This window comes from Varanus komodoensis, unplaced genomic scaffold (assembly GCF_004798865.1).
Source record: "Varanus komodoensis strain SLA01 unplaced genomic scaffold, ASM479886v1 scaffold1, whole genome shotgun sequence".
Lineage (NCBI taxonomy): Eukaryota > Metazoa > Chordata > Lepidosauria > Squamata > Varanidae > Varanus > Varanus komodoensis.
In genome coordinates, this window is record NW_025335268.1 from 21,649,782 (window position 1) to 21,677,173 (window position 27,392).

At 40.5% G+C, this 27,392-nt stretch overlaps 1 protein-coding gene across 1 annotated transcript; it reads right to left on the reverse strand.

The window, feature by feature from the left end:
• Nucleotides 1-273: 273 nt before the first annotated feature.
• On the reverse strand, nucleotides 274-26,301 carry EFCAB2 (EF-hand calcium binding domain 2). Its single transcript, XM_044451103.1, has 7 exons — nucleotides 26,265-26,301; nucleotides 14,535-14,619; nucleotides 12,129-12,201; nucleotides 5,888-5,967; nucleotides 1,198-1,240; nucleotides 1,029-1,095; nucleotides 274-389 (listed from the first exon to the last, which is right to left on the reverse strand). The coding sequence occupies exons 1-7, from the start codon at nucleotides 26,299-26,301 to the stop codon at nucleotides 274-276; spliced, it is 501 nt and encodes a 166-aa protein (XP_044307038.1).
• Between the last annotated feature and the right edge of the window lie 1,091 nt (nucleotides 26,302-27,392).

A 27,392-nucleotide genomic window follows, 5' to 3' on the forward strand; every position in this document is an offset into this window, starting at 1 on the left:
TGTGAGCAGGCATTTATCAGATTGCAGCATTAATGTTTTCTTTGGAACACTTGAATTTTACAAACTGTTTCTTATTCACACACTGATGTTTTACACTATCTTTTGGATTCTTTGTATTTACTAAATACTAAGTAAAAAGGACAATATTCCCATAGATACACTTTTTCAACATAAGCTTCTGTTGAAATCCCTTGGCAAATACAAAGCAACTCCAATGAAATCAATTCAAAAGTATCAGGCAGAAGGTTCAGACACATGAGTTACACAAGGTGTTTAGTTTTCATCCACAACCATCATTGAAATGTAGTCTTTGTAGCGAACAGTATTTGTCTCTGGATCTACAGCAGCAGAAAGCATTTCCTCCATTTCTTCCTGTGTGAAAGGCTCACCTAAAGCAGAAATAAGATTTATAGATGCCTGTGAAATTTTCTACTGTTTGACATTTGAGGGTTTTAAAAATTCACATCAAAAATAGTATTTTATATATATTATTATTTTATATGTATTATATACAGTATACACACACATACATACATACATACTATATTACTGATAGTCATGTTTCAACAAGTTCTACTTAATGATTACATAGTCAAGAAGTACATGTCAAATGTTTTCCAAACACATATAGCAGTATAATGCAAGGTTAAGGAACCTCTGCCGCATGGCCAAAATCCCCTCTCCTGAATTAGTTCCTCAGCCATATACAAGACATGCTAGCAAGTTATGTGGAACTGAGCCAAAATGGGTACACTGTACCTTCCAGATCAGCAGCCAATTTTATTGGATGGTCTGTTTGAGAAAGACAAGGAAGCTGCTGGACCATGGCCCACTCAAGTTCCATGACTGCAGTTACTCCTCTCATCATACACTGCTTCTGTCCCTGATTTGGTACTGGGGAAGAGCTAATAGTATTTAGGTGATTGGATTTTGCTCCAACTGCTAATTATTACTGCAATCTTTTATCACACAGAGATACTCAAGGCATTATAAAATTACATTATTTTCTCAAAAGCAATACATTTTACCTTCTTCTGTCATATACTTGATCAACTCATCCTTGGTAAGATGTCCACATTTATTCTGATCTAAAACCTAAAAAGAAAGAGACTAGAAGATATACAGATTTTTACCCTACATCCTCAGTATTTGAGAAGTATTTCCCTACCTCATGAGTAAAATTGTACTGATACTTACCTCAAATGCACGTAAAAGAACATCTTCCGGAATTGGCCTGTACCTGAAATAATTTAATTAATAAAATTGACATAGTGATATACCATGCATCTGAAAGATCACTCTGCTACTTTGGAAACATGGTATTCCTGCCCCTGCTCCACGATTAATAAATATTTGTGCTGGTATATTTGAATCAGCATAACACCAAGGCCACAAACATCATTTTAAAGCCATGTCCTATGAGAATTGCATTGGGTTAGCTTATGATTGATTTATGGATTGATTCAGTATTTTTAATAATACCCTAAGCTGTCCATATATTGGTATGACTATAGTAATAGCCAAGGCAGTCCTGGAAGCATACAAAAGTAAAAAACCACTAAAAATACATTATGCATAGTATAAAGACCTATTTACATATAAGCATATAAACAGACAATACACACACACAGTCAATTTTTAAACAATAAGAAAGATCCAGTAACCTAACCCTGATTTTAAAAAGCCTTCATCATAAGCTGCCAAATGCCTGAGAGAAGATCTTAACCAGGTGCCAAAAAGATGACAATGTTGGTGCCCAGTGGGCCGTGTTGGAGAGCTCGTTGTATAACTGAGAAACTCCTCTCCCTTGTTGATGTTTTCTCCCATTGCTCAGAGAAGGCAATGGGAGAAGGGCCTTAGATGATGAATGTATCATATGTATAGGTTAGTATTGGGAGAGGCATCACAATCCTAACCTGTCTAAGGCTTTATAGGTCAAAACTAACAACCTGAAATTGGCTTGGAAACATGTAGGTAGCTTCTACAAGCAGAGTATAGGGATTATATACCCGATCTTCTTGTCCCTGGTATCAATCTGGCCATCACAGTTTGCTTGAGCTGCAGCTTTGAACTGTCTTTAAAGGAAGCCCACACAATACACATTCCAGTAATCTCGTAATATGGAAGTTACCAGAGTATAGGCAAATGATGCCAGGTTATCTCTGTCTCTAGTTAGGCCAGTGTCTGGAATCCCTTCTACCAGTGTCATCATACTTATGGCAATGCATTGTAGAATTCCAGCTGTGGAACCCCACATTGGAGAATCTACAGGGCTGAGCAATATTGCCCAAGCACTACCTTCAAGTAGGAGTAAAACCACTGCAGTGCACCACCACCCTCCCAGTTCAAATATCCCAGAATTTTGATGGTATTAGAAGCTACTGAGAGTTTAAGAAGAATCAATTCCACACAATCTCCCATCTCCCTTCAGACATAGATTATACAGGGTGACCAAAGCTTTTTCCATGCCAAAACCTGAACCCCAATGAAATTGCTTCAGATAATCAGTCTCATCCAAGAGGATCTGGAGCTGGTTGGCAACCACCCACTTAAGGACCTTGACCAGGAATCAAGCATTTACCACTGGCCTAGAATTAAGATATTCTGGATTTGGGAAGGGTTTCTTCAAGAGTGATCTCACTTTCACCTTTTTCAGAAAGCCCAGGATTACCCCAAGCAGGCATTAATCACCTCCCTAGTCCAGCCAGCTGATCCCTCTCTGCCAAGTTTTATAAGCCAATAGGGGTAAGGATGCACTACAGGAGTGAACACATGAACTTGTTTACATGCTTGTCAACATCCTCAAGTTGTATGAACCTGAAACTCATCCCAAAAAATGGTCAAGGCTGTGCTCTGGATACCTTACCTGCTTCACCTGTTGTAATATTGGAGTCTAAGTACTGCTGTGTCAGGATATGGGCAGCTTTAGTGCTCCTCCTGCTGGCCCAATGCCAGAATAACAGCCCTGGAAGATGGAGCATTGGTCCCAGACTCTGCTGCAGCTGCCAGGGCCTTCATGAGCACTGCCTGGGAGTCTTGGAGGAAGAGTTATTTAAGAATTGGCTCTTTCCTCCAGAAGTTGCTTCAGCAACACTAGCCTCCAGGGTGCTGAAGCTCTCTGTGATGCCTGGCTCCTGTTCTGGACCTTGGACCTTGCTCCTGGACCCTACTTGTGTTCCTGCACCTGTTCCACAGGTATCTCCACCCTCATGCTATCTTCTTGGCTCCTGACTTCTGGCTTGTTTTGACTATGCTTTTTGTTATCTGCACTATGCTTTGGTTGCTATCTTGTTTGCTCCTGATTTTTTGATCTTGGCTTGCTATGGATGCTGACTTGGATTTGACTGGTGACTGGACTTTGCCCATGCAATTGATTGACTGTGTTTTCCAAGTCCTGATGCCTCTGATTAGCTTCCTGTTGCCCACATCTCAGACCTTACACAGTGGATGCAAACAATTTTCTTTCATCAATGCCTTGCAAGTGTATTACAATGGACATTAGACATGTTTACAGTGTCCTTAGGTCCTGAATGAACCTGAAAAGCTCAGCGGTGGAAAACAGAGGATTTGATAGGGGCAACAAGGTCTTCTTTCCTTGCTAATCTTCCTGCCGTGGATGTACATGACAATAAGTACACACCAGTGTCTGATTGCATTTACTACAAGTTTTTCTCCAACTGCATTCAAGCTGTTTCCTACTTTGCTTCATTACTCTCAGCTCTGAAGGATACAGCAGGACCCCTGTATCGGTGGGTGCAGTTACCATGTTTCCACTTAACTGCAGCTGACCTTGGTCCGCAAGAGAAGCCATAAAGTTCTTCCTTTAAGTGAAAATTCTTGATTTAATACAGAAAGAAAAAAAAATCATATGCTGAGGTTGCTATGATGTATGGTAAGAACAAATCTTCTATCCATGAAATTGTGAAAAAAGCAATGTATACATACAGTATATAGTACCTATAGTGTTTGTTATTATCTGAGCTTACAGGCATCCACCGTGGGGCCTGAAATCTGCCTCTGCGGATAAAGGAATTCTGCATACCATAGAGCAGTTCAAGCTCTATTCTGGAGAATATGTGCTGGGCTGTTGACATGCTGAGGGGGTCCCATGGCTGTCATGGAGACCATGAAATCCTAAGCTGCCTCAGACATGGTACCCTCAGAATGAATGATGACATCTTGCAGAATCAATGGATTGAGGGCCTCAACAGCATGTTTATGGCATGTTGCACATTAAAGCAAGTTTTAGAAATTAACTGACATTCAGTAGAAGCAAGATGAATAATCACAAAGATTTAGGAAGAAAGGAATCATCTCAGTGAACCTTTTATTTAGACATAAATGACTTTTATATTCCCTCACTAACATATACAGTATTAAAAGGGAACTAGCAAACCTCCGCGCTTAATCAGATTCAGAGCAAACTAGGCTTTAACTTGAAACCTATTTTGAATCTACGAAAAATAATAATGACAACTTTCCTAAATACGTACTGCTTTCCTCTAACCACCAAATATCACATACCAACTTCTCACATCTGGGATTAATGGTATTCCTGGCTAGAGGGCAAGGAATTACTTCTCCAGATACTTATCTTAGAAATTAGATACTGAGAGTTTTGCAGTAATCTGAGAGTATATTTCTAGAGAAACGAAGACATTATTTGCAATATTTCAAATAGTGTGATAACCTAAAGTGGTTGCCCTGTATTTTTAACAGTGCTTTCATTACAATGTATATTATAACAATATTTTACTGTTTGCTATCTTGAGCATGTTTTTCAGTGGAAAAGTGGAATATTAGTAAGTACAGGAATTATCCAGTGCAACACTACTGCTTACATAAATCAGGTTTTCCATCCTCAAAAAACCTATCACTCCAGCAGGCACTGTTGGTGTTGTGCTAGAGGTCTTTTACATTACAACAGTGTAATTAATGGTAGCAGTACTGTTGCAATGGAAATTGCCCAATATATAAATATGTTTACAGTACAATTGAAGTTCAGTTCACTTCTATTCCTTATGAAAATCCATAAGAATTTATATGCTTCATACTACTTAACATTTGCACTGCTAATTAGATACAATAAGTGTGCAATCCTACAATGGTACCCATAAGGCTCTGAATTCAGAGGCTTACAGACCCTCAATGCAGAGAGGAGCAGAGAAGACTATTATTGGTAGACAGCAATCTTCAGCCATCAAGCTGAGGCGTTGTACCCTGGCCCGTCTGTAGCTTCCTCTCTCTGAGGTTACTTCCCCAACATTGGGAAGCAGTCAGTGTGTTTCTTTCTGTACCAGCTACACAAGTAAGGAAGGGTGTGTTACCAACTCAAAGGTCAGAGCACTGTCTCTGACCTTGGAGCTCAGAATCTGAACTATCCTATGCCTTCCCACACACAAAATCATGTCTTACCTATCTATTCCAAGTACATAAACTCATGCTACAGTTTGACATATATATAAATGAGAGAGAGAGAGGGAAGCAAAACTCAAATCATTATTGATCTCTTTTTAAAAAAAAAACTGCTGGCATTTTACTGAAGACATGACTTCTGAACGTTAAACAAAATGAAGTCAATTAGGTAGAATAAGCTATGTTGTCCATGGGGTAGTGATGGGTTGGATGCAACTTTGCAACTAACAACAACAAAACACCAATTCAGTGGCTACATACATCCAAATATTTTAAAAACAAAATCTACTAATGGAATGAACTTAGGCAAGTATAGGATTGCACGCTTTGTTTAGACATGTACAGGATTGCAACCTAATTTTTATCACTACTCTTTAAAACTGGTATTATGTATTCAGCTATAGAATAATCCTGAATCAAAGGGGCCATATGTGCATGACTCCAATCATAGAAACTGTAATTCCTTTTTTACCTTCTTTCCATTAATACTCTAGTCATCATAGGAAGAAACTTTTCCAAACGAATAAATCCAGTTGGTTCTTCTTCTTCTACCTAAAAATAAAAACAAATAAATCTGTGATTAAGATGACACACTGGAAAAGGGGAAGAAAAAACCTAGATCACTCGAGCTGGAACAGGTCAATCATTGTAAGAATTAATAAATCAAAGACAATCATCTTGTCTTCTACCTGGGTGCCAAGATCCAAGAACCAGAAATGGCTCATCTGTACCATGCAAGCACACCAAAAAAGAGAGGATGATATGCCAAACCAGTCCACACCCCCTGCTAGCCTCACTGTTCAGCAATATTGACTAGACATGTCTTATGATTCACACAAAGCACTGACTGTTCCCACTTGGTGCACAGGCCCTGCATCTGCTCCTGCATATACACAAGTGAAAGAAGGGAAAGCAATGACAGTCTGATTCAATGGATGCCCCAACAGAAAGAGCAGCACGTTTCAACTTACCATGGCCTGCTATGCCTGATTTTGGTTGTGTGGGTTATAAGGACATGTACTGAGAGGCCTTAATGGCAGAAGGACCTCTCACAACCATAGATGGTTCCTGTTCTCTCTTTCTTTGAGTTTGCTCTTACATTCAAAGTATATGCATCTCTTTGCTTGTATCAACATTTGTTCCAAGAGTCTTATTTATAAGCTACCCCCCAACATAGTTCTTTTTAAACTCCTGAGTTAAAGGACAGTTTAAAGGAGGAACCTTTTTTCAGTGGACTACTGACCCACAGCAAAATTTTATTAGGATTGTAGACAATGGTTTGCTGAGTTTGCAACACTGCATATTACCTAGGTCTTTCTTGCTATCTCTGCCATCACACTGTCATTTACCACCCAGGGTTTATTCTAAACATTATTTTCTATGGCACAAAAATCAGGTGCAGTCCCCTGGTCATTATCTCCATTGTGTGAATCCCTCAGAATTTTTCAAAAAGACATCAATAAAAAGATGAAAGCTCATGTTCCCAACTGCACAAAAAATTAATTTCCACTGTATACTGTTTAATAAATGCATGAAACACGTCCTGCTGCCCATTCAAATAAATCCTGCTCCCACTCCATCCCTCTCTCTCTCCCTTGTACCATGCCAAATGAAATTATAGTGAAGAGTGCATCTCAAGTTTAAAGGAAAATCCAGGGGGAAGACACCATATGCAAAAGCAGAAGCCACTTTTCCTTTAAACTACTCTTGCACTGAAGTCTCAAGATCATGTTTGAACTTGAAAAAATACTCATTAAAAAGTTGCTTGGGATTTTCCAAGGCTATCCTGAGAACACATGATGCTGCATTATACCAAGTTAGACCACTGGCTCATCTGGCCCTACAGAGTCTATAATTATTGGCAGTAGGCCTCCAGAGTTTTGAAAAGAAGTCTTTCCAGGCTTACTTGGGGACCTTTCGCATGCAAAGAATGTATTCTAATGATGACCTTCCCTTAAAAAGCCTCTGAATATTTTGTACAGGTAGATGTCTTTGGATAAAGACTTCATAAGAAATAGGCTATTCTATACAGAAAGTTATTATCTCAACATTTGAAAACATTCTGGAGGAATGGCAGAACATTACCTGCATACTTACAACTTAAAATTCAGAGAGCCTGGTTAATAAAAGATTCTAATGACTGTATAGCAAAGTGCATTTAGAAACTTCCATGTTGACTATTTTCTTGCCCAGTTTATGTCTTCGTATAGAACTCCCAAGTTATACATGAAACAACTAGAGAGTATGGCTTTTTTCAGTAACTCAACATTGTCCTCTAGTGGCTATAGATTTATGCAAAACATTCATCCTCAAAACAACTGAGAAACTTGTGGCACTTTAAAGACAGGCAAATGTACCAGTATAATGGCATAAACTTTCACACAGTGGAATTCACAAAGTATTATCCTAAACTACAGCATATATATACATGCAGCTCAGGATGACACCTCATTCATCTGATAAGGTGGAATCTAGTCCACAGACACAGGCCACAAAACTAAGTCTTTAAGGTGCTGCAAAATGGTTTATTATTTTTGCTGCAGCAAAGCTACCCAACCAGAAATCACTGAAAATAGAATCATTTATAAGTTGAACAGAATTTGCATTCCTTTTCATTGCCCTCTTAAACTAATTTACCCACCTCAAAATTCATTTTACTTGCCTTTCTTTTGTGTTGTTTTTGTTGTTGCCTATAATGTAAGTTATTACAAGTGTTATGATATGTAATGGTGTCCACTGGAGAAATTATTTCTCTTGAAAGAAAGTCTATGAAAATTGTATGTATTATTTATTTATTATTCATTATCATACTCTTTATCAAAAGATTTACCTATAGCACTATATTTAAAATGCAAGCAGGGTCAATCTAGCCCCAGTGTAGAAGGCAACACTGGCCAATGAATTGTTATGGAAGTGCAAAGAACTAAACTTATACTGCTGATCCTATTACTAGATTCACTTTTGCTATGGTAACATTATTGAGCCGCAATGTCACCATCAATTTCATTGGTATTTCCTGAGGGGATTTAATTTCTAAGAAAATTATGAATTAAATAATTGTAATTAAGACAACATGTTATAAGTAAGCATAAGAATTGGGTCCAAATAAGTACAAAATACTTAATAAACTAGAATACTAAATGAATACAAGAATACAAAACATTTTTCTGAAAAAGAACAGGCAAACTCTTGCAATCTTTTGAAAGTAACTGAAATTATGATTTGAATATTACAGTAAGAAAATAGTAGTCTTAATGATCATGATAATAAGACTACTTTCTTTTTTACTGTAATATTATCATTATTATAGTGCTTCCCAATTAACATACAACATAATTGTATGTTACGGTACAAAGCACAATAGGACAGTTCCTTATGCCAAATAATTTACCATCTAAAATTCAACAGAGGCAAAACAACAAAGAAAGGGGAGAGAAAAGGAGGTGAGGTAAAAAGGGTTAAGAGCATTCATTTATTTTAATTAGCCTGCTTAGTGCCCTGGCCACACTAGAGGACTCCTCCTCAGAGGAAGAGCTAGAACTCCCAAGAACTGAGAGCATGCAAGATCAACCACTGTTACTAGATCAGGAACAACCTGAGCCCTCATAGCAGATGGCTGCAGATAGAGGCAACTCTGCCTAAAGGATCAGCAACTTCCTAGTGCACAGGAATCTTATTATTTCAAGTGGCCAGCAGGACTTCCTTGAAAAGCAAACACCTGCTTGTGAACACCGTAAGAGAGTGACTCCTCTTAACTAGGATTCTGGCCAGAGGACACTAATGTACTGGAGCTCATCCCTAACCCTAGCCTCTTCTCTTTTACACAAAAATGTTTAGTACAGTGCCAGGATCCTCTACCATGTCCCTTGAACTATGCCCTGTAATTGATGTTCCGCGTTCCACATTCTTGGACTCCTGCTTGACTCTGGTTCTAGACCATGCAATGTACTGGACTCAATAGTGCTCCACTGTGCTTTTGACCTTGATCACTGAACTCCATAGCACTGAAACCTTGTGCTTGCACGTTTGCCCTTTTGTCACCTTGCTCTATTGAGAGCTCCTTCACTCAGAGTCTGCACCAGCTAATGCAGGGTTGCACACTAGCCCTTCCCTTGAAGTCCCCTGTAAGGCCCCCAGGCAGTTCCTTTTCAACAATTGCGCGGCTGTTTTCTGGGTCATCTCACCTTGCAATGCCCCACTCTGCATCAGGCATTACAGGTGATGTGGTTTCAGAATTAGATTTGTCACCACTTTGCTGGGTTGGCAACAAATACTGCTTCCCTAGAGCAAAGCATAGGAAGCTCCAAGGAGCCCTGAAGGATGCTGCCAGCACAATACAGGAGTGCTGCACTGTGGCAAATACTGCTTCAAACTGAACAGCATTTGTCATAGAAGAAAAAGCAGCAGTGGCATTCCATGATGGGCTGCTTGGTGGCAGCTGCTTGGTTGCTGAACCCATCCATCACCCCTCCAAATCCTTCACTTGTGCCATGTGGCTCATAGTAGGACCAGCCCTATAAATAGTCAGTAAGGCTCTGCAAAGCAAATACCCTGGTTAAATGACTGTCCAGCCATCCATAGCAATCTGTATTTTGGCTACATTTTTTCCTTACAGTTCCCTTAGGTTGTATGCTCGAGGCAAGGTGCAATGTTTTCCACTCTTCCAATGGGAATACACACTTTCCCTGCCACATATTACATACATTTTTCATCACCAGTTAAAGCAGTAACACTTGCCCCAACACATGTGTGTGTGCATGCACACATGCACGCACTTTCTTTTTAAACAGACAAAACAAGGGAAAAGGGGGATTGAAGGAAAAATATCCACAGGGTACAGCCTTAATCCTGATTGCTCTCTGCAACACAAGATTAGATCAGGACTCCACAGTAATTTCCCATCAGCTGCTTTTTGCAGTACCTTTGGGAGGCAAGCAGCCATGAAGAGGACAGTTTCATGATATCAGGAATGCAAGTCCTGCACAACTGCCTTCTTTCAAGATAAAAACTGTCAGCTTAAGAACACTTTTGAAAAATTGTGTTATACAGACCTGACTCTAAAAGGCCTGTCACCTTAGGTCTCCCATATATATGGCTAGAATATCTAGACACTGTTTCATGAAGTCATCCAGATCAGGAATTCTTTACATCCACAAGGTTTCTAATAGGAAAAGAGTAACTATGGCCTTCCCATTTTAGCCTGTGTGGAAAGGATTTCTGATGTTAATTGCTGTTTTCCACACACATGACTTGTCTATGTGCATCTCAGACCAAACCCCAGACAGCTCACCCAACCGGTGGATTATCCCTCAGCTGTCATTTAGATAACATAAAACATGGAATGTTTGCCCCTGTAGCCTATGGCTGAGGCTAGCCATCTCAAGAGGTTACACAGAATATTAAAGTGCCCCTTATTTTTTACAACAGTGTGCCTCCTATGTCAGATAGTTCAGTATAGATTTATGTAGATCAGTAACCTATTCTGTAAAACTGCTGGCTTTCTTGCATTTTCCTCCTATGTGTCCTCCTTTAATAAAACTTGATAAATTTGACTCTGGGGTTGATTGGATTCATGAACCACAAAAGGGATAGTGTTCCGTTCATGCTGCTTGACTGATTGAATTATGTAACAGGCTTTAAGCTAACAGAAGATAATGAAAAGAAGATGGGCTTAGACCTCTTCATCAGGCAAATGGAAGTTAAGCTGGGGGTCCCTGTATTCTGAATTAAATAAGAAGTACAGTGGTACCTTGGCTCATGAACTTAATCCATTCCAGGACTCTGGTCATGACCCAAATTGGTCATGAGCCAAGTTAAATTTCCCCAGAAGCTTCAATGTAAATAAGGTTAATACATTCTGTAACCATTTTTTAAATAAGAAAAATGTGAAGCAAAGTGACAACAAAGATCGCAGCCATCTCCCCCCCACACCCCAAGCACAAGTGCAGCCATCTCCCTGCCCCCGCAGCACGAGCAAGATTGCGCCTGTCATCCCTGCACGCTCCTGTCATCCCTGCATGCGCCCGTCATCCCGGTGCGCTGGGGGGTGGGAGGGAGAGACGGGCGTGATCGCGGGCACACTGGGGGAGGGAGAGATGGATGCAATCGCAGTTCCTTTCTTGCAGGGAAGAGGGTGCCTGATCAGAGGCATGCTGGTGCAGGAAAGACAGGTGGAATCTCGGCCATCTCCCCCGTGGCTCTGCTTTGCTGCTCCCATCTTTCCTGTAGCAGCGCGCCTCTGATCACGCACGCCTTCCCTGTACGAACTAAACTACGATCGTGGCATCTCCCCACTCGGCGGGCGGGGGGGGGGGGGGAGATGGCTGCGATCTTGGTCGCCACCCAAAGCGGTGTTCGCGACCCAAGTCAAAATTTTTCAGAAATTTTTGTTCGTGACCCGATTTGTTTGTGAAGCAAGGCATTTGTCACCTGAGGTACCACTGTGTGTTGTGGGAAGCTCACTTGTCCTGAGCAGAGTGGTAGCAGATGCAACAAAGTGGAAGTTACATTGCCAACATTGTGTCCTATTGACCTGTTATTGGGGTAGTGGGCTTAATATTCCACATGAGAGGTGGCCTCAAGGAAAACCGAAATACTTAATTTGCTGAATGAAATTCATCCATTTCATATTTTTAACTTCAATTAATTTAGGTAAAAAGGCCAGAGCTCCAGAATAAAATTATCACACAGAATTTATAAAATGTGTACATTACCTCTGCAAGCATATCATGCAATTCCCCCTCACTTGGGCAGCAGCCTAGTGACCTAATGATTGTGCCAATCTCTCTGCAAGAAAGAATATCTTTGTTAATACATTTAACCTTGTTTCTGCCCCCATCCACTCAAGTGGCCCCTAAAGTCTGTTTGTAATGCACTAAAACACCCCTAGAAAGCTGGCAGTGCAGTGTCAATACCTCCCACTATTGCCACTGCCTCAAAACAAGGGATGAAACCAATTCAAAGCACTAAAGCACAAGGAAGAGGTGTTTTTTGTATAAAAGGGAAGAGCTTAGTTCCTGAGCCTCTTCTGTACTGTGTGGCACATACTGTTGCCCTTTATTTTCAGATTAATAACTGATATATATGCATTTTACTGATCATTACATTTATATCTCATATCTCATTGTATTTTTTTCCTCAAGGAACCTAAGGCAACATACATGAGCCTCCTCTTCTCTATTTTATCCGCACAATAGTCCTTGAGGTAGGTTAGACTGAGAGTCCGTGAATAACCCAAAATAACCCAATGAATTTCATGGCCAGATGAAACTAGAAGTCCCTTTTCCAAGCCCCAGTCCAATACTCTAGTCACTAGGTCACATTGGCTCTCAATATCATAATCACATGTTTTTCTATTTATTATTCAAATTTACATTCTGCTTTTTGCAGAGGTATCAAAGCATTTAAGTTGCAATGGCATCAAAACAACAGTATAATAATAAAAGAATACAATACAAAATTAACGTATTTTTCCATTTATAATGGAAAAAGGGACTTCTAGTCCATGTATAGGACACCCCCACTTTTCCTAATGATTTGCCGCGAGAAAGCTGCTGCTGCGCATGCCGCCCCCCCTGCCCCCGAGCGTGCCCCCTGTGTATAAGATGCACCTCCATTTTTAGCTAAATGTTTTAAAGAAAAAGTACGGAATCATCAGTACGCTGATGATACCTAGCTCTACCTCTCGTTTTCCACCAATCCAGGTGAGGCAGTGGCTGTGCTGAACCGGTGCTTGGCCAAGGTAATGGGCTGGATGAGGGCCAATAAACTGAAGCTCAATCCAGACAAGACGGAGGTCCTGTTGGTTGGCGGATCGGGCTTCGGAGAGGGTGGATTTGACCTGTCCTGAATGGGGTTGCACTCCCTCTTAGGGACAAGGTCTGCAGCTTAGGAGTGCTCCTCGACCTGGAGCTTTCATTGGAAGCTCAGGTGACAGTGGTGGCGAGGAGCGCTTTCCTTCAGCTTCGGCTGATTAATCAGCTGCGCCCCTACCTGGAGTACGACTGCCTGGCAACGGTGACACACGCGCTGGTGACTTCCCTCCTTGACTTCTGTAACGCGCTCTACGTGGGGCTTCCCTTGAAGACGGTCCGGATACTTCAATTGGTTCAAAATAGAGCTGCCAGGTTGCTGACGGGGATGGGGCGTTATGTTCACATGACTCCAGTCCTCCGTCAGCTTCACTGGCTTCCCATTGAAGTCCGGGCCCAATTCAAGGTGTTAGTTATGACCTATAAAGCCCTAAACGGCTTGGGTCCTGGTTACCTGAAGGAGCGCTTACATCCATATATGCCCGACCACGCTTGAGATCTGCAGGAGAGGCCCTTCTCCGGGAACCCTTCATGAAAGAAATTAGGAGGGTAGGTACTTGGAGGAGGGCTTTCTCTGCAGTGGCGCCCAATCTATGGAATGCGTTCCCCAGAGAGGTCCGCCTGGCGCCGTCGTTACTTGTTTTTTGGGGCCAGGTGAAGACCTTTTTATTTAAAGGTCACTTTAATTGTTAACAATATTTGCTTATTTATCTGGCCAGGGTGACTTCTTTTATATTTTATATTTTTATTTATTTTATATTGTTAATTTTAATTTTATGTTGTTATTTTTGTATTTTATTGTATTTTATTGTGTTTGTAAGCCGCCCCAAGGCTTCGGCAAGGGGCGGCATAGAAATGTTCTAATAATAATAATAATAATAATAATAATACACAAAAAATACAGTAACTGGCAGAACCATAAACAGTGTGCCATTAAACCATGGTTGGCCAGGTCATTTCAGTAAAAGCCTGTGTAAAGATAAGAGTTTTAAGATAGCTGAATCTCAAAATTCTGTGGTGGCAGGAATTTAATGTCAATTAATAAAGCTTTCCTGAGGGTGGGTGCTTCCAACATCAAATACTCCGATACAAATGTGTCTGAGGCAAACTTGAGAAGCACATGCATATGGCAAAGACTACCTAGCACTTTCTTGCTGTTTTGCAAGTAATTGTCATATCTCTTTCCAATAATGATTCAGGTTTTTTATCAATATACATTAAATAGCAGTTTCTTCCTAGCACTATTAGATTCATAATATTGTGACTGACACAAAACTCAGATATTTCTGAAAGATGGATCTGCCAAACCTGACGTCCACAGTTTTATTACATTCATGGTCAAACACCTCAAAAGCATCTATGATTTTCTTCTGAGTTTCTGCTATTACAGTCTCTGTAAAAGAAAACATAAAAATAAAATTTAGAAATCAGTCATGATTTAATCTCCCTAGTTTTTCTCAGAATCAGACAATATGTCTTTCTAAGGACCAAACAAAATGCCACAAAATAGCAAGAAAGCGTCTACATTCTCCAAAACAAGGAATGAGTTTGATGTAATGGAGGCTTCTTACTCTTCTTCCACTCCCAAGCTAATATTGAATTTGTATTTTTAATATTTTCTGGGAAATTCCAGTGATGTGTGGCTTGGGGTGCTGTACCATCCCCCAATCTGCCTTCTCATAGTTGAACTATATTTGATTTTAGCCCCAGCATACATAATTTATAAAAATCAAGTAGCTGTCGTTGGGGACCATGGTTGCAGAAGACAGGAGCATTAACCCCCTGCCTCTGTCATCACTCCAATCCAAGCAGGGGGCTCCTCTACCAGCTACTTGCAATGGATAGGATTCAGACATAGATGTACTTAACAGTAAACTTCCAGGAATCCATGAGTCAAGTTAAAGTCTAACTTCCCATTTACTTTAGTTGGTCTGTTCTGTTTAATTATGTCTGGATTCAATCAAATAAACATCATATCTAGTATCCCTGGCAAGTCCCCCCACCAAAAAAATTCAACAAAAATGGCCTCAAATCCTACCACAAGCCATAATTTTAGTAAACATTGAACTTGATGGTAAGCAAATGATTGAATTATCTAATCCTTCTGGATGCAATCCTGACCTTTTCTTTTATTTTAGTCCCAACGCTTTTCATTTCATGGGTAAATGACGGCTTTGCCACTAGTTTCAAACATGTAATTATTTAAAGTCAAATCCAAGCAAACTGAATATGTTATGGAAGTTGCTACCTATGTCAGGTGTTAGCAGTGCCACCAGATCTTTCAGCAACTTTAGACTATTCTTTCTAATTTGAATAAGCATCTTGCTGTTGTCTGTTTGTATGTAAGGGAAATAGAATTCTGAGATCAGCTTTTCTAATTGTTCTCATCTGTACATGGTAGATATAATGTGTGCAGATATACCAGTTAGTGCTATTAAAAAGGGTTTCATGGGGTATTTTGCTAGAGTCTATACTTAGTTCAGAAAAGTACATTTTGGCACTTGTTGCTTCAGTATGCAGCTGCATTACAGCAATTTAAAATCCCGCCTATTTCACAAAACCAAAGAAGCTGTCATTTTAAGAAAAAATGGAAAAAGAAGGCTTGGATCAGGATGATAGCCCGAAAACATAAGGGGAAGGAACCAGTTGATGGGGAGAGGTCTAGCTTTAGCATATGAATACTTGCATGCATAAAGAGCAGATATGTATTGAATTTGCCCTTGCCTAAGGCTGGTGTCCTGAGCATACTTACTAACTGGTAAAACAGGGCACAACAACCTCCCCCCCTCCCCCTGCTGCTGCTTATAAACCATGGGGAGGGCTTGCTGTATGAAGCTGCCAGTTTATTTGGGGTGGCTTAGAACCCAGGGTCTGGACTTATAAACCATCCCAACAAGCCATGGCTTGTTATAGGGTTTAGCAGTCACCAGAGAGTGTGCTGCGTTGCTCAAACCCAGATAACCCATTGAAGCTATGAGTAAACCAAACTGTTAAAGAGCTGCAAGAAATCCTTGCTATGCTAGCCAAGCAGCTGCCAGGGAAGCAACTCTGACAGCTGACCCCAAAGTACTCAACTGACATTTGGAGATGGCTCTGCCACATTCAAGGCAACAGCATTGTAGAGCATGGGAAGCCATGATCTTCTTTATGAATAGAGAGCAGCCTTTGGCTGATGGCCACAAGGCAAAGATTGTCATGAATCGGTTGAGCTGCTCCTGCTCTATTCTTGGTTACTCCTGTCTAGCACCATTGCTGTTTGACTGAGCAATGTCACATGGGAGAAGGGCAAGCGCTGGAGCTGGGGTGGTGGTGCCTTCCAGAGGAAAGATGCACTCTAGAGGAAGCCAAGTAGAGTGTGGTTTTCCCCTCCCCTATTCAGTGCCAGGAGGCGGCATGCTGTACAGGAGAAGCAAGCCAAGACAACACTGCTGACAATCCCAGCAAGCTTGATTAGGCTACATCTGTTAAGATCAGCAGCAGTGCCAACACTGATTAATTGGGTAAGGACTATTAGAAATCCCTGCTCTCTGTCCCCCTGCTGACAAGTGGCAGTGAGGAGGGGAGCCCTGGTGTTCCTGTGATGTTTCATGGGATACCTGCAGGAGGACCAAGGGAGGAGGAGGGGAGCATGGTGCATCCTATGGATGATGAGTCCAGTTGTCTGCCAGGCTTATCACAAAGAGTGTGACTTCTAGACTAGACTGCAGCTGACTTACATGTTGCATGTACCTGTCCGCTGTGTAAATAAACTCCAATGACCTGAATGGAACTTACTTCTGAATATGCTTACTTCTGTTGGGGACCCCCATCTACACCAAAGCCACTGTGTAGACAGATAAGGATGGCAATTACTGGTAAGCCCTTTTACATGCCACTTAAAAAGCTATCTAGGCTTTTGGGCATTAACTGAAATATCATGTTGCATGGTTGAAAGTAATTATTATTACCATTATAATAAAGTTTGTAAGAATAAACATTACAGCTAAGAGAATGGTCCCCAGTTATGCTGGTGCAACTCTACACATACATTCATACTCACAATAAGAATCTGCAATTAGACTTCTCAGTAGTTTCAATTAGTTCAATAACATTGTTTTAGAGTTTAGAAAAAATGTTTTGCCTCACAAAACCATCATCAAAATTACAAAGACAAAATAAATATTTTAAGATAATGGGACCCAAGAGATTCTCTAAGCTTGAAAGCTCTTGGGATCTAAGCATGAGAATACCCTAAAGATTAATTATTAGTCATTACACTGACTATTATTGTTCAGAGCATTAAGCAGTTGATCCATGAGCACAGAGAAGAAAATGTACTGATTACTAGGAACTAGCATGGCTTTATCAAAAATAAGTCATGCCAGACCAACCCCATCTTCTTTTTTGATATAGTTAGTTGAGCAGACCAAAGAAACTACATGGCTATTATCATGGACATAATGTGGATAATTATATTACCTTGATTTTAGCAAGATATTTGACAAAGTATCTATTACAAAGAGCTCATACATGCTGGTATTCTGGATGAGTTTACTATATATTCATCAGTATTAGCTTGATGCCTTCTGCAAGAATAAATTCTGGTTCTGGAAAGAGCATGGAAGGATGCCAGGAATGTTGTTAAGGCTCTAGATGGCTGCACAGGAGCAGACGCTACATTGTGTACATGCTTCCTTTATTAATTAGATGGAAGAGGACTGGCCCCGGAAACTATGGAAACATACAAATGCCTCCCTTACTGCCACACTACCAACCCAGTCCAGAAACTTTGTAGGAAATTTAGAGCATCCTGAAGCATTCTCACTCCCTAGACTGCTCAAGAGGTTCAGATGCCATCTGGATTATTTTAACAATACCTTTCATTTTTAACATCCAGAACTTATTACCTTCTACTATATTGTGACTCTCTTGCATAATTAAAAAATGTCAATCAAGAGGCAAGGAATGTCCTTCAGCTCTCTTTTTATTGTGCCAACTGTTTATTGCCTTTGTTTTGATTCATTCTGGGTCTACACTGTAAGTGTCTTGGAGATCCAACAGTATCTGTTCCTTCTTTCTGCCTTGGTATCCCTCATGCTTGTTGGGTGCAGCTCAGAGTCCAAATGACTTCCATTACAGCTTCTGGTGACCATTTCCTAGTATGACTTTTTTTCACTCTACTCAATCACCAATCCCATGTTTCAGAGTTCCCTGCTTTCCTGTTGAATCTTCTTGTTGGTATGTCTAGATAGATCCATTTGCCTTGTATATTGAAAAAGAGAGAGTTTAACCCCCGGTAAAGTGCCATAGAGTCCAGATACTGGTTCCCCATACTGAAGGGATTCAATTTGACCTGCATTGCTATGCAGCAGGCACATTGCACTCTGTTTGATCTCCTGTCTTTGAGTCCAAGAGAGATGCATTGTAAAAATGCAAAGCTACTAAAAGGTCCTGAGCTGAGCACAACCATTTGAGAATTGTAAGGAGAAAATATCTTTAAGATTCTGCCTCCAAATTCTATTTCTAAACAAAATTGTGTTTGCTACAAGGTTCCTAATAATGCCTGAACTTCTGTTTAGTCTCCTAATTCTGTTTCTTGACTCCTATCTGAGCAAAGCAGAAGAAGCTGTCCCACTAGGCCAAGCTAGTAGACCTGAGAGTAAGCAATCACAGTGAACAAACAAGAGAACAGGAGTTTGGCAGTGAAGTTTTGGCACCAGAGGTCCCTAACTTTTCTTTTCTTCTTGTAACATACACTTATATACTAGTAGGGCTCTGTTTTTAACCTTCTGGGGAGGGAAGACAAAGCACAGGCCATTCCAGTACAATCAATAAAGTAGAGTCAAAAATGGAGTACAGACCATGGATGGAAAAAATTATCCAACAAAGTCTGTGCAGTATTTGTTTTCTTGCCTGAAATCAACATGTATCCTTTCCTTCTCCTCCATATCAGAACAAATGAAGAAATCACACCAGACTTTGAAGCTTTGTGAAGGAAACTATAGAGAGTTTTACCATCTATCCTTCTAAATACTTAGAAGAGGAATACAAAGGGAAGAAAACTACTCCAGGTGAATCCCTGGCTACAAAGGTGGTGCCAACATGAAAAAGGAATCCAAGAAAAAAGGTAGAAAGCAACATAGTAAAAGGAAGTGAAAGACATGGTGGCCTGACTGTTTGTGACCCCATGAACGATAGAGTGCCAAGCCCTCCTGCCCTCCACTGTTTCCCAGAGTCCACCCAAATTCATGTTCATTACATCAGTGACACTATCTAACCGTCAGTCTTGACATCAGTCTTTCCCAGCATCAGGGTCTTTCCCAATGAGTCCTTCCCTCTCATTATGTGGCAAAAGTATTTGAGCTCCAGTTTCAGTATCTGTCCTTCTAAAGAACAGTTAGGGTTGATTTCCTTTAGGACTGACTGATTTGATCTCTGCAGTCCAATGGACTCTCAGGAGTCTTCTCCAACACCATAATTCAAAAGTTTGACTCCTTTGGTACTCAGCTTTACTTATGAGCCAACTCTCACAGTCATACATTACAACTGGGAAAATCATAATTTTGACTATATGAACCTTTGTTGGCAAGATGATGTCTCTGCTTTTTAGTATACTGTCTAGATTTGCCATAGTTTTCCTCCTAAGTAGCAAGTATCTTTTAATTTCATGGCTACAGTCACCGTCTGCAGTGATAAAATCTGTCACTATTTCCATTGCTTCCCCTTCTATTTGCCAGGTCGTGATAGGACCAGATGCTATGATCTTAGTTTTTTTAATGTTCAGTTTCAAGCCAACTTTTGTGCTGTCCTCTTTCACCCTCATCAGGAGGTGCTTTAGTTCACTTTCTGCCATTAGAGTGGTATCGTTTGCATATCTGAGGCTGTTATTTCTCCTGGCAATCTTAATTCCAGTTTGTGATTCATCCAGCCTGGCATTTTGCATGATGTACTCTGCATATGAGTTAAATAAGCAGGGTGACCATATATGGCCTTGTCGTACTCCTTTCCCAGTTTTGAACCAATCAGTAGTTCCATGTCCAGTTCTAACTGTTGCTTCTTTACAAACATACAGGTTTCTCAGGAGACAGGTAAGGTAGTCTGGTACTCCCATCTCTTTAAGAACTTGCCACAATTTGTTGTAATCCACACAATCAAAGGCTTTAACATAGTTAATGAAGCAGAAGTTGATGTTTTTCTGGAACTCCCTAGCTTTCTCCATGATCCAGCGTATGTTGGCAATTTGATCTCTAGTTCCTCTGCCTCTTCAAAACCCAGCTTGCTTGTAGGACTTTGAGCATAACCTTGCTAGCATGTGAAATGAGCGCAATTGTACAGTAGTTTGAGGATTCTTTGGGACTGGAATGTAAACTGACCTTTTCCAATCCTGTGGCGACTGCTGAGTTTTCCAAATCTGCTGGCATATTGAGTGTAGCACTTTAACTGCATTGTCTTTTAGGATTTTGAATAGCTCAGCTGGAATACCATCTCATCCTCTAGCTTGGTTGTTGCTAAGACTTCCTAAGGCCCATTTGACTTCACAGTCCAGGATGTCTGGCTCGAGGTTAGTGACCACCCCATCGTGGTTATCAGGGACATTAAGATATGGTTATTCGGTGAAATCTTGCCATCTCTTCTTAATCTCTTCTGCCTCTCTTGGGTCCCTGCCATTTTTGTCCTTTATCATGCCCATCTTTGCATGAAACTCCAGTTTTCTTGAAGAGATCTCTAGTGTTTCCCATTCTATTGTTTTCCTCTATTTCTTTGCACTGTTCATTTAAGAAGACCTTCGTATCTCAACTAGCTATTCTCTGGAAATCTGCATTCAGTTGGGTATATCTTTCCCTTTCTCCCTTGCCTTTCTTTTCCCCTCTTTCCTCAGTGATTTGTAAAGCCTCTTCAGACAGCCATTCTGCTTTCTTGCATTTCTTTCTTTCTTTCTTTTTTTTTTTTTTGGCTGGTTTTAGTTGCTGCCTTAGTTACGAACCTCTGTCCATGAAAGCAGCAATACAAAGGAACCAATTCATTAAACCAATTCATTATCATCATGTAGACTACAACTACAAACCACCCATCTAACCAGCCAATGGCCAGAGTTCCAGGCCCAACCAGGCAGAATGTCCCCAGGGAAATAGGCCGGCATGATGGGAGGACAATAGCTTTATTTAGTATAGTACTGAAAAATGCACTGCACTGTGTATACCACACATCTGGCAAAAAAGAAGTTTCTTAGTTCATCATTGCATCTTAAACACATGCAAATCTTGCATGTTGTGCAAGTAAAGACAGGTGACAGCATTTCCTATTTTTTCATGAGCTAGATAATACTATTGATAGGTCCACAGCAGGTTGAACAACTGTATTCATTAAGTGCCAATTACTGGCTCTTTATCAATCTCAAGTACCACAGGACTTTATCCTATGAACCTGAGAAAGTCCTTGGAAAGCCAAAATCATTTTTAGGAAAGTGTGGACTTTCTTTTTATAATTTCATGCTTCTCAGCTAAGAACTTTTAATACCCAACAAGGAAAATCACTATCATCTACTCTATCATGACCAATTTTGTTAATTAGGTGTGAGGTACATGATTCAGATGGGGATTATAAGCATTAAATAAGAGGGTCAATCCAGAGAAAGTTAAGTATGCACGCCTAGGCTCCTTCTAATTGACATTAAATACTGAAAATTAAAATTTTATTGAACTCAAGTGTTACATTTAAGTCTATCCATGTTTATTTTATTCTTCCCTTCTAATCATGTGTATTAATATAAGTAAAATATCAATAGTTTTAAAAAACAAACACAATTTTCATCTAATTTGTAACCCACCCAGGGAGCCTTGTGACCAGTTGGGCAGGCTAAAAAAAAAAAAAAATCTAATATATAAATAAATTGCAGAGGCTTTCCTGTCTGCTTTCCTGAAGGCAATTCGTCCTTGCCACAAGCAAGCAGCTATGTATGAAACTGTTTATTATTTACTTACTCATACAATGGCTTTCCAAAAAATATCAAGATATGGAAAACACACACATGCACACCTCAGAACTAAACAATGTATCTTCACATTTAACATTCAAGTTTTAGGAAATGCAAATAGCTTCAGATGGAGTGCAGAGGAATAATAATTACTGGGACTGAAACAGGCTTTTCCCTCCCTGCCAGGCTCCTGCGGAAAACCTTTCCTCTGTATCTCCAAAAGCTTCTGAGAGGAAATACCAGCTTCAGAGAAGGAAAATTTTTGGGATCTCAACAGAAGAACAAAAGCTTAAATTCCACATGCTCACCCACAAAGACACTGATAATTATCACCCTAGCTGATTTAAAAAAACTGTGTGTTGGGTGCTAAGCAAAATTAAGGTCACATGGTCATCTTTGATCCTCAGTTAAACACTGGAAAGTGTAAAGAAGGTACAATAGCTCACACATTGCTATAACAGACTGTCACCACCAACATAAAATCAAGCCAGAAACCTTAATGCTTGCCTAAAACAGAAAAGCCTTAGCAACTCACCTGGAAAAAAGTATTAAACAGTGTTGTCTGGCATGCTTCTGAAGAAACAGTTCTTTTCACTTCAGTGGAAAGCACAACTTTATACATGCAAGGGCATGTGCACACAGAGCTATCCTCCTTATTGAAATGAATGAAGAGTCTCTTACACATGCATACTCTGTAAGTTAGCAATCCTGTGCACAGATGGAGCCACCGGATTGGGTCAAAAACCTGTTAAGACCTATGTAATAAGCTGCCCTGTTATGCTGGCTCAGTATTTGTATAAAAGCCTACATACTGTATAGATTTGTCTGAATTTAAGATATAAATTAACCATCCAGTGTTGTTGCTGTTTTTTTTGGTAAGGCATGCTTGGTCTGGTACACTTAGGTGATGCTATTACCTTTCAGTCAATTGCCAGATACATTTCAAAGGAAAGCACATTTTTCATCTTCTTCCAGTACTATTTATAATTTATTAAATTACTTTGGGAACTATGAGGTACTTTTTGATCTTATGGTAGCAAACCCCATAGGGAGAACAAGGTTGTGTTATTCAAACAAGCTGAATTTTTTAGTGAGTAAAATCCTAGATTCAACAGAATAAATTATAGGTAGATATGACCATTGATTGCCATATATTCAAGTTATCTTAATTTTCTATCTAAACATAAACTGAATTACATTTCTAAAGGTCTAGTTTCAGTTTTGGTCCTGAAAACTTATGTTTAGGGTTCTATATGTGCACAGAGTTGGATAAAATTGTCAAGTTTTGGAGCTCTCACATTCAGTTTTCCTTATACCAGAAAGTTCATCCATACTAACAATTACAGGTTACAAGTGAAGTCAAGAAAAGGGGTTAAGCAATGATATTAATACTCCAGGCAAGAAGGTGTGAAATTATATATGGATTTTATTTGCATATGAAAGCATTCAAGTGCCCAGCATTCTCACTATCTGGTGGGATCCACAGATGGACTGTGATTTAGTCTAATATTCTACCAGTTCTGTAGCAACCATATTTTTGGGAAGTATAACAATAATAATTCTTCATGATTTTGGAAAGGATCATCTGTTATTTCATATTTCATACACTCAGGCTTCACATGAATCTGCTATCTTAAATTAATTTCAGTCTTTTTCTTCTGTATTCATTTTATTAGTTCCTTGTCCTCATCCTCTTATCAGGGCATGTATCTGTGTACACATGCATATATCCATCTCTAGCTCTTTTTTATTCTATAAAGAAGCAATAGGTATGTTGGTAGATAGCATCATGGTTTTAAAAACAGGAAAGGAGAGGTAGAAATTAACATGATTAAGAGAAAGTGGAAAACATATAAATTGGATAGTACTCACTACCTCTTTTTTGTTACAGTACATCTCACTCACTTGTAATTCACGTAATGAAAAAACCAAGCTATTTGTGTTCCTGGCATTCTTTTCTGTCTTGCAGTCCATCACTGTGTGCTTACATTCTAAACAAGCAATGATGACCTACAGAAGCCCAAAACTTTCCCAACCTACCCAACTATCTGAAATGCAAAAAGAGGTAGTTATACTATATAGTATTCTACCTTGCAGCAGGAGTAGGAGGGAAAGATGGCATCAGGGTTGGGGGGAATGCACCTTATTGGCATTCCCAAGGCATCATAAGGCCTGGATTATAAACTGCAGTCTGGAGGGGGTAAGGCTGGGAACCTGGTCAAGACCAAAGAGCCGTCAGCATCACAGAGCAACCCAAGAAGGCAGGATCAAAAACATAAGATCTAGTAGATTTTGCTGCTCAAGCAACATTTCAGTGACAGGAAGCATTCCTTCATGCCCAGGAAGGCTTGACTAGCCTATAAGGAATCAGTTAAGGAAGTTCTTCACTAAGAAGCTGTACTGACAGCTCACCACCTGAGGCAGTGGTTAGCTGTCCTTAAATGCTCCATTTGTCACAAAAGAACAGCCTCCAATGTCAGGCAGACCTCGATTACAATACAGAATCCATGTTAATATACAAAATGTTTTGACCACCACAAGAATGTCAGATTTGCCAGCTTTGAAAAAGGGATAGCAGTTTGTTTTTCCAATTCTTTAGGTTCTTATATCATTTACAATATCAAATAAAGTAACATTTGTAATTTTGAAGAACCAAACATACTTTTCATCACCCCCAATTTTAAAATTAAGTTCTCCCAGCAATAACCAGGGGTAGGTGTTACCCAATACTGACAAAGTATCATTCTTGTCATCAAATATGAAGCCAATATCCACAGCAGGGTTACTCTGTGAATTACTGAATTGTAGATTCCTCTTCTGGTGGCTCTTAATTACTGTAGAGATTCTTGATTGTACAAAAAACTGCTTACCTCAAATTCACCATAAAGTGCAATATTAGCAGAAGTGCTTTGAGGTTGTCAAGAGTCAGCTGAGGAAACGGTAGTAAGCAGAAAATCTCTGAATGCTTAAGCTTTAAGGGAGCAGACACACAAAAATGCATAGGCAGGAGATTTCTGCACATACAGGAGGTTGCACATGTACTTCAAACCCAGAATCAATCTATTTTACCCACAGTGAGGCTGCACAACATGTGGTGTATAAGGGGCCACTCAGTTATCATATTGCATGAACAGGGTAAGCCTTGGTTATACAAGAAAGAAGCAAGCATTGCATAACTGTAGAAAAGATAATAGATTATACAAGGGTTGCTTAATTTGTGTTCACCCAATTCTGACAACAGACAATCTGTGGGCGAGGGTCACATATTCAAGATGCCAAGAGCATGTGCCCTGAATGTTCCGCAGCCTTATTGTAGGTTCATTAGTGCAAACTTCCCCTTAGTGTACTGAGTAAGTAATAATCCTAGAGAAGCTATTTATAGGTATTGATATAGTATGCGAAAGTGTTTGATTCTGGGTTTGACTGATACATGTAAGTGTTTGATTTGGAGCTATCTGGAAGGAAACACTGCTAGTTCCAGAGCAAAAGCAAACAATACCTGCCTAAAAAAGGTGCTTAGGAGCCATAAAGAATGCCTGTAGTATGCCTTTCACTACAATTGCGGTATTGAACTCAAGGAATTTTAACACTGGTTTAAATGTCACCAGCGAACGCAGACTAAAAGCCTTCTACCTATTGCCGGGATGATCTATAATCATTTATAAGCGACGGTATCTTGAATCACGAGATACTCGTTCAAACAGGGGCTGCAGGGAACCATGTTTCAAACACACCGATCGTACGTGCCTCGAACCACGCAGGGGATCGAGACGCTGCTTGAAGTGCGTCCATACTTTGCCCTGTGGATTCATATTAGTAAAGAGAGGCGGGAGGTCTGGGCAGGAGGTGCCGAGGCAGGTACCACCGCAGAGGTCGGAAGTCAAATGTTGAGGGAACACGCCGCAGCAAGGACTGCGGGGTGCCTACGCATGAGGAGGAAAGCAGCTGCTGATCAGACTGGGGTCTAGCTCACACACCGCCCCTATACTTCCACGGGACTCCTGGAAGGCTTTTCACTGCAGGAGCAGCCCGGGGCGGAAACGCTCGTCGATCTGCTGGGAAGCCTGCCGGAGGCTTGCTCTTACCCGCCGCAGCTCCTTCCTTGTCCTCAGAAGTCGCCATGCCGCCTGCTCAGCGGTCGTCATGGAGACACGAGGCGCTCGCTGGGGCCTGGCCAGCGCTTCCTTCTTCCCCGTCACACCGCCAAACTCTCCGAATTCACGCAGCCCGGTTTTAAGTTGCTTGTTCTCTAGGGAAACTTCCTTCGGTGTTTTGTTAAGATCCGTTCAAAAGAGAGGAGGAGACCTCCCACGAAACAGCAAACTGCTTAAACGTAGCTGTGTTGTACTGTCTCTAAAATGCATTGCCTGTGATGGCTGCACTCGAGGGACAAGGCAAGGCGCGCTCTGACGTGCATTGGCACTGCTGCTCTGCCTGCAACAGACGTTTGCTCAAAAGCGAGCAGCAGCTTTTAAGAACAGGCCTTGACCTAGCGTGAAGAGTACACGGCATCGTTTACATGTTTTTTTTAGTTTGAAAAGCTTTTTCCCCAGTAGCTTTAATATAAATTTGGTGGGGGGTTGAATAACAGGAGATTTGCTGAAGGAAAAATAAAACATGCTGTGAGAACTATCTAAAAACTAGATAATTGTATGCATCAATTTTTGAATTCCATCTCTTCAAGAAAAACAATGGGAGGTAGAGTTGCAGTATAGATTAAAAACACACCTGCAATGAATTACAGGAGGAGTTAAGTAGTCATATAGAGTACATCTGGGTTAAGAGGAGCAAAAACAAAAGGAGCATAGTCATTGATGTGTATTACAATCCACCCAAAGAGAGTCAAAGAGAGGATGAGGATGTTATCCTAATAAGTAACTAGTGTTGCAAGGAAGCATAATGTGGTCATGAAGGGCTTCAATTTTCCTGATATTTGCTGGGGGCCATATTCAGCCAAACATTGGCCCTCCAAGAAATTTCTGACATGCATCACTGATAACTTCTTCCAGCATAAGATGGAGGAAAGGAGAAGAGGAACAGCTACACTCGCCCTAATACTTGGCAACAGGGAAGATCTAATAGAATGAGTAGCAGCCAAGGTTTCCTGGGGGAAACCCATCATGCCATTCTGGAACTCTCAGTTATGAAGATGGCAATAATCAAATGTAGCCAAACATGTACCCTAGACTTCAAAAGGGCTAACTTTAAGAAAT

Coding starts and splice junctions, on each gene's coding strand:
- EFCAB2 (XM_044451103.1), bottom strand. CDS start 26,301: ATGGCGACTTCTGAGGACAAGGAAGGAGCTGCGGCGG. Junction 14,620..26,264: donor CAAGGAAGGAGCTGCGGCGG/GTAAGAGCAAGC, acceptor TTTCTTTTACAG/AGACTGTAATAGCAGAAACT. Junction 1,096..1,197: donor TTCTTTTACGTGCATTTGAG/GTAAGTATCAGT, acceptor CTTTCTTTTTAG/GTTTTAGATCAGAATAAATG.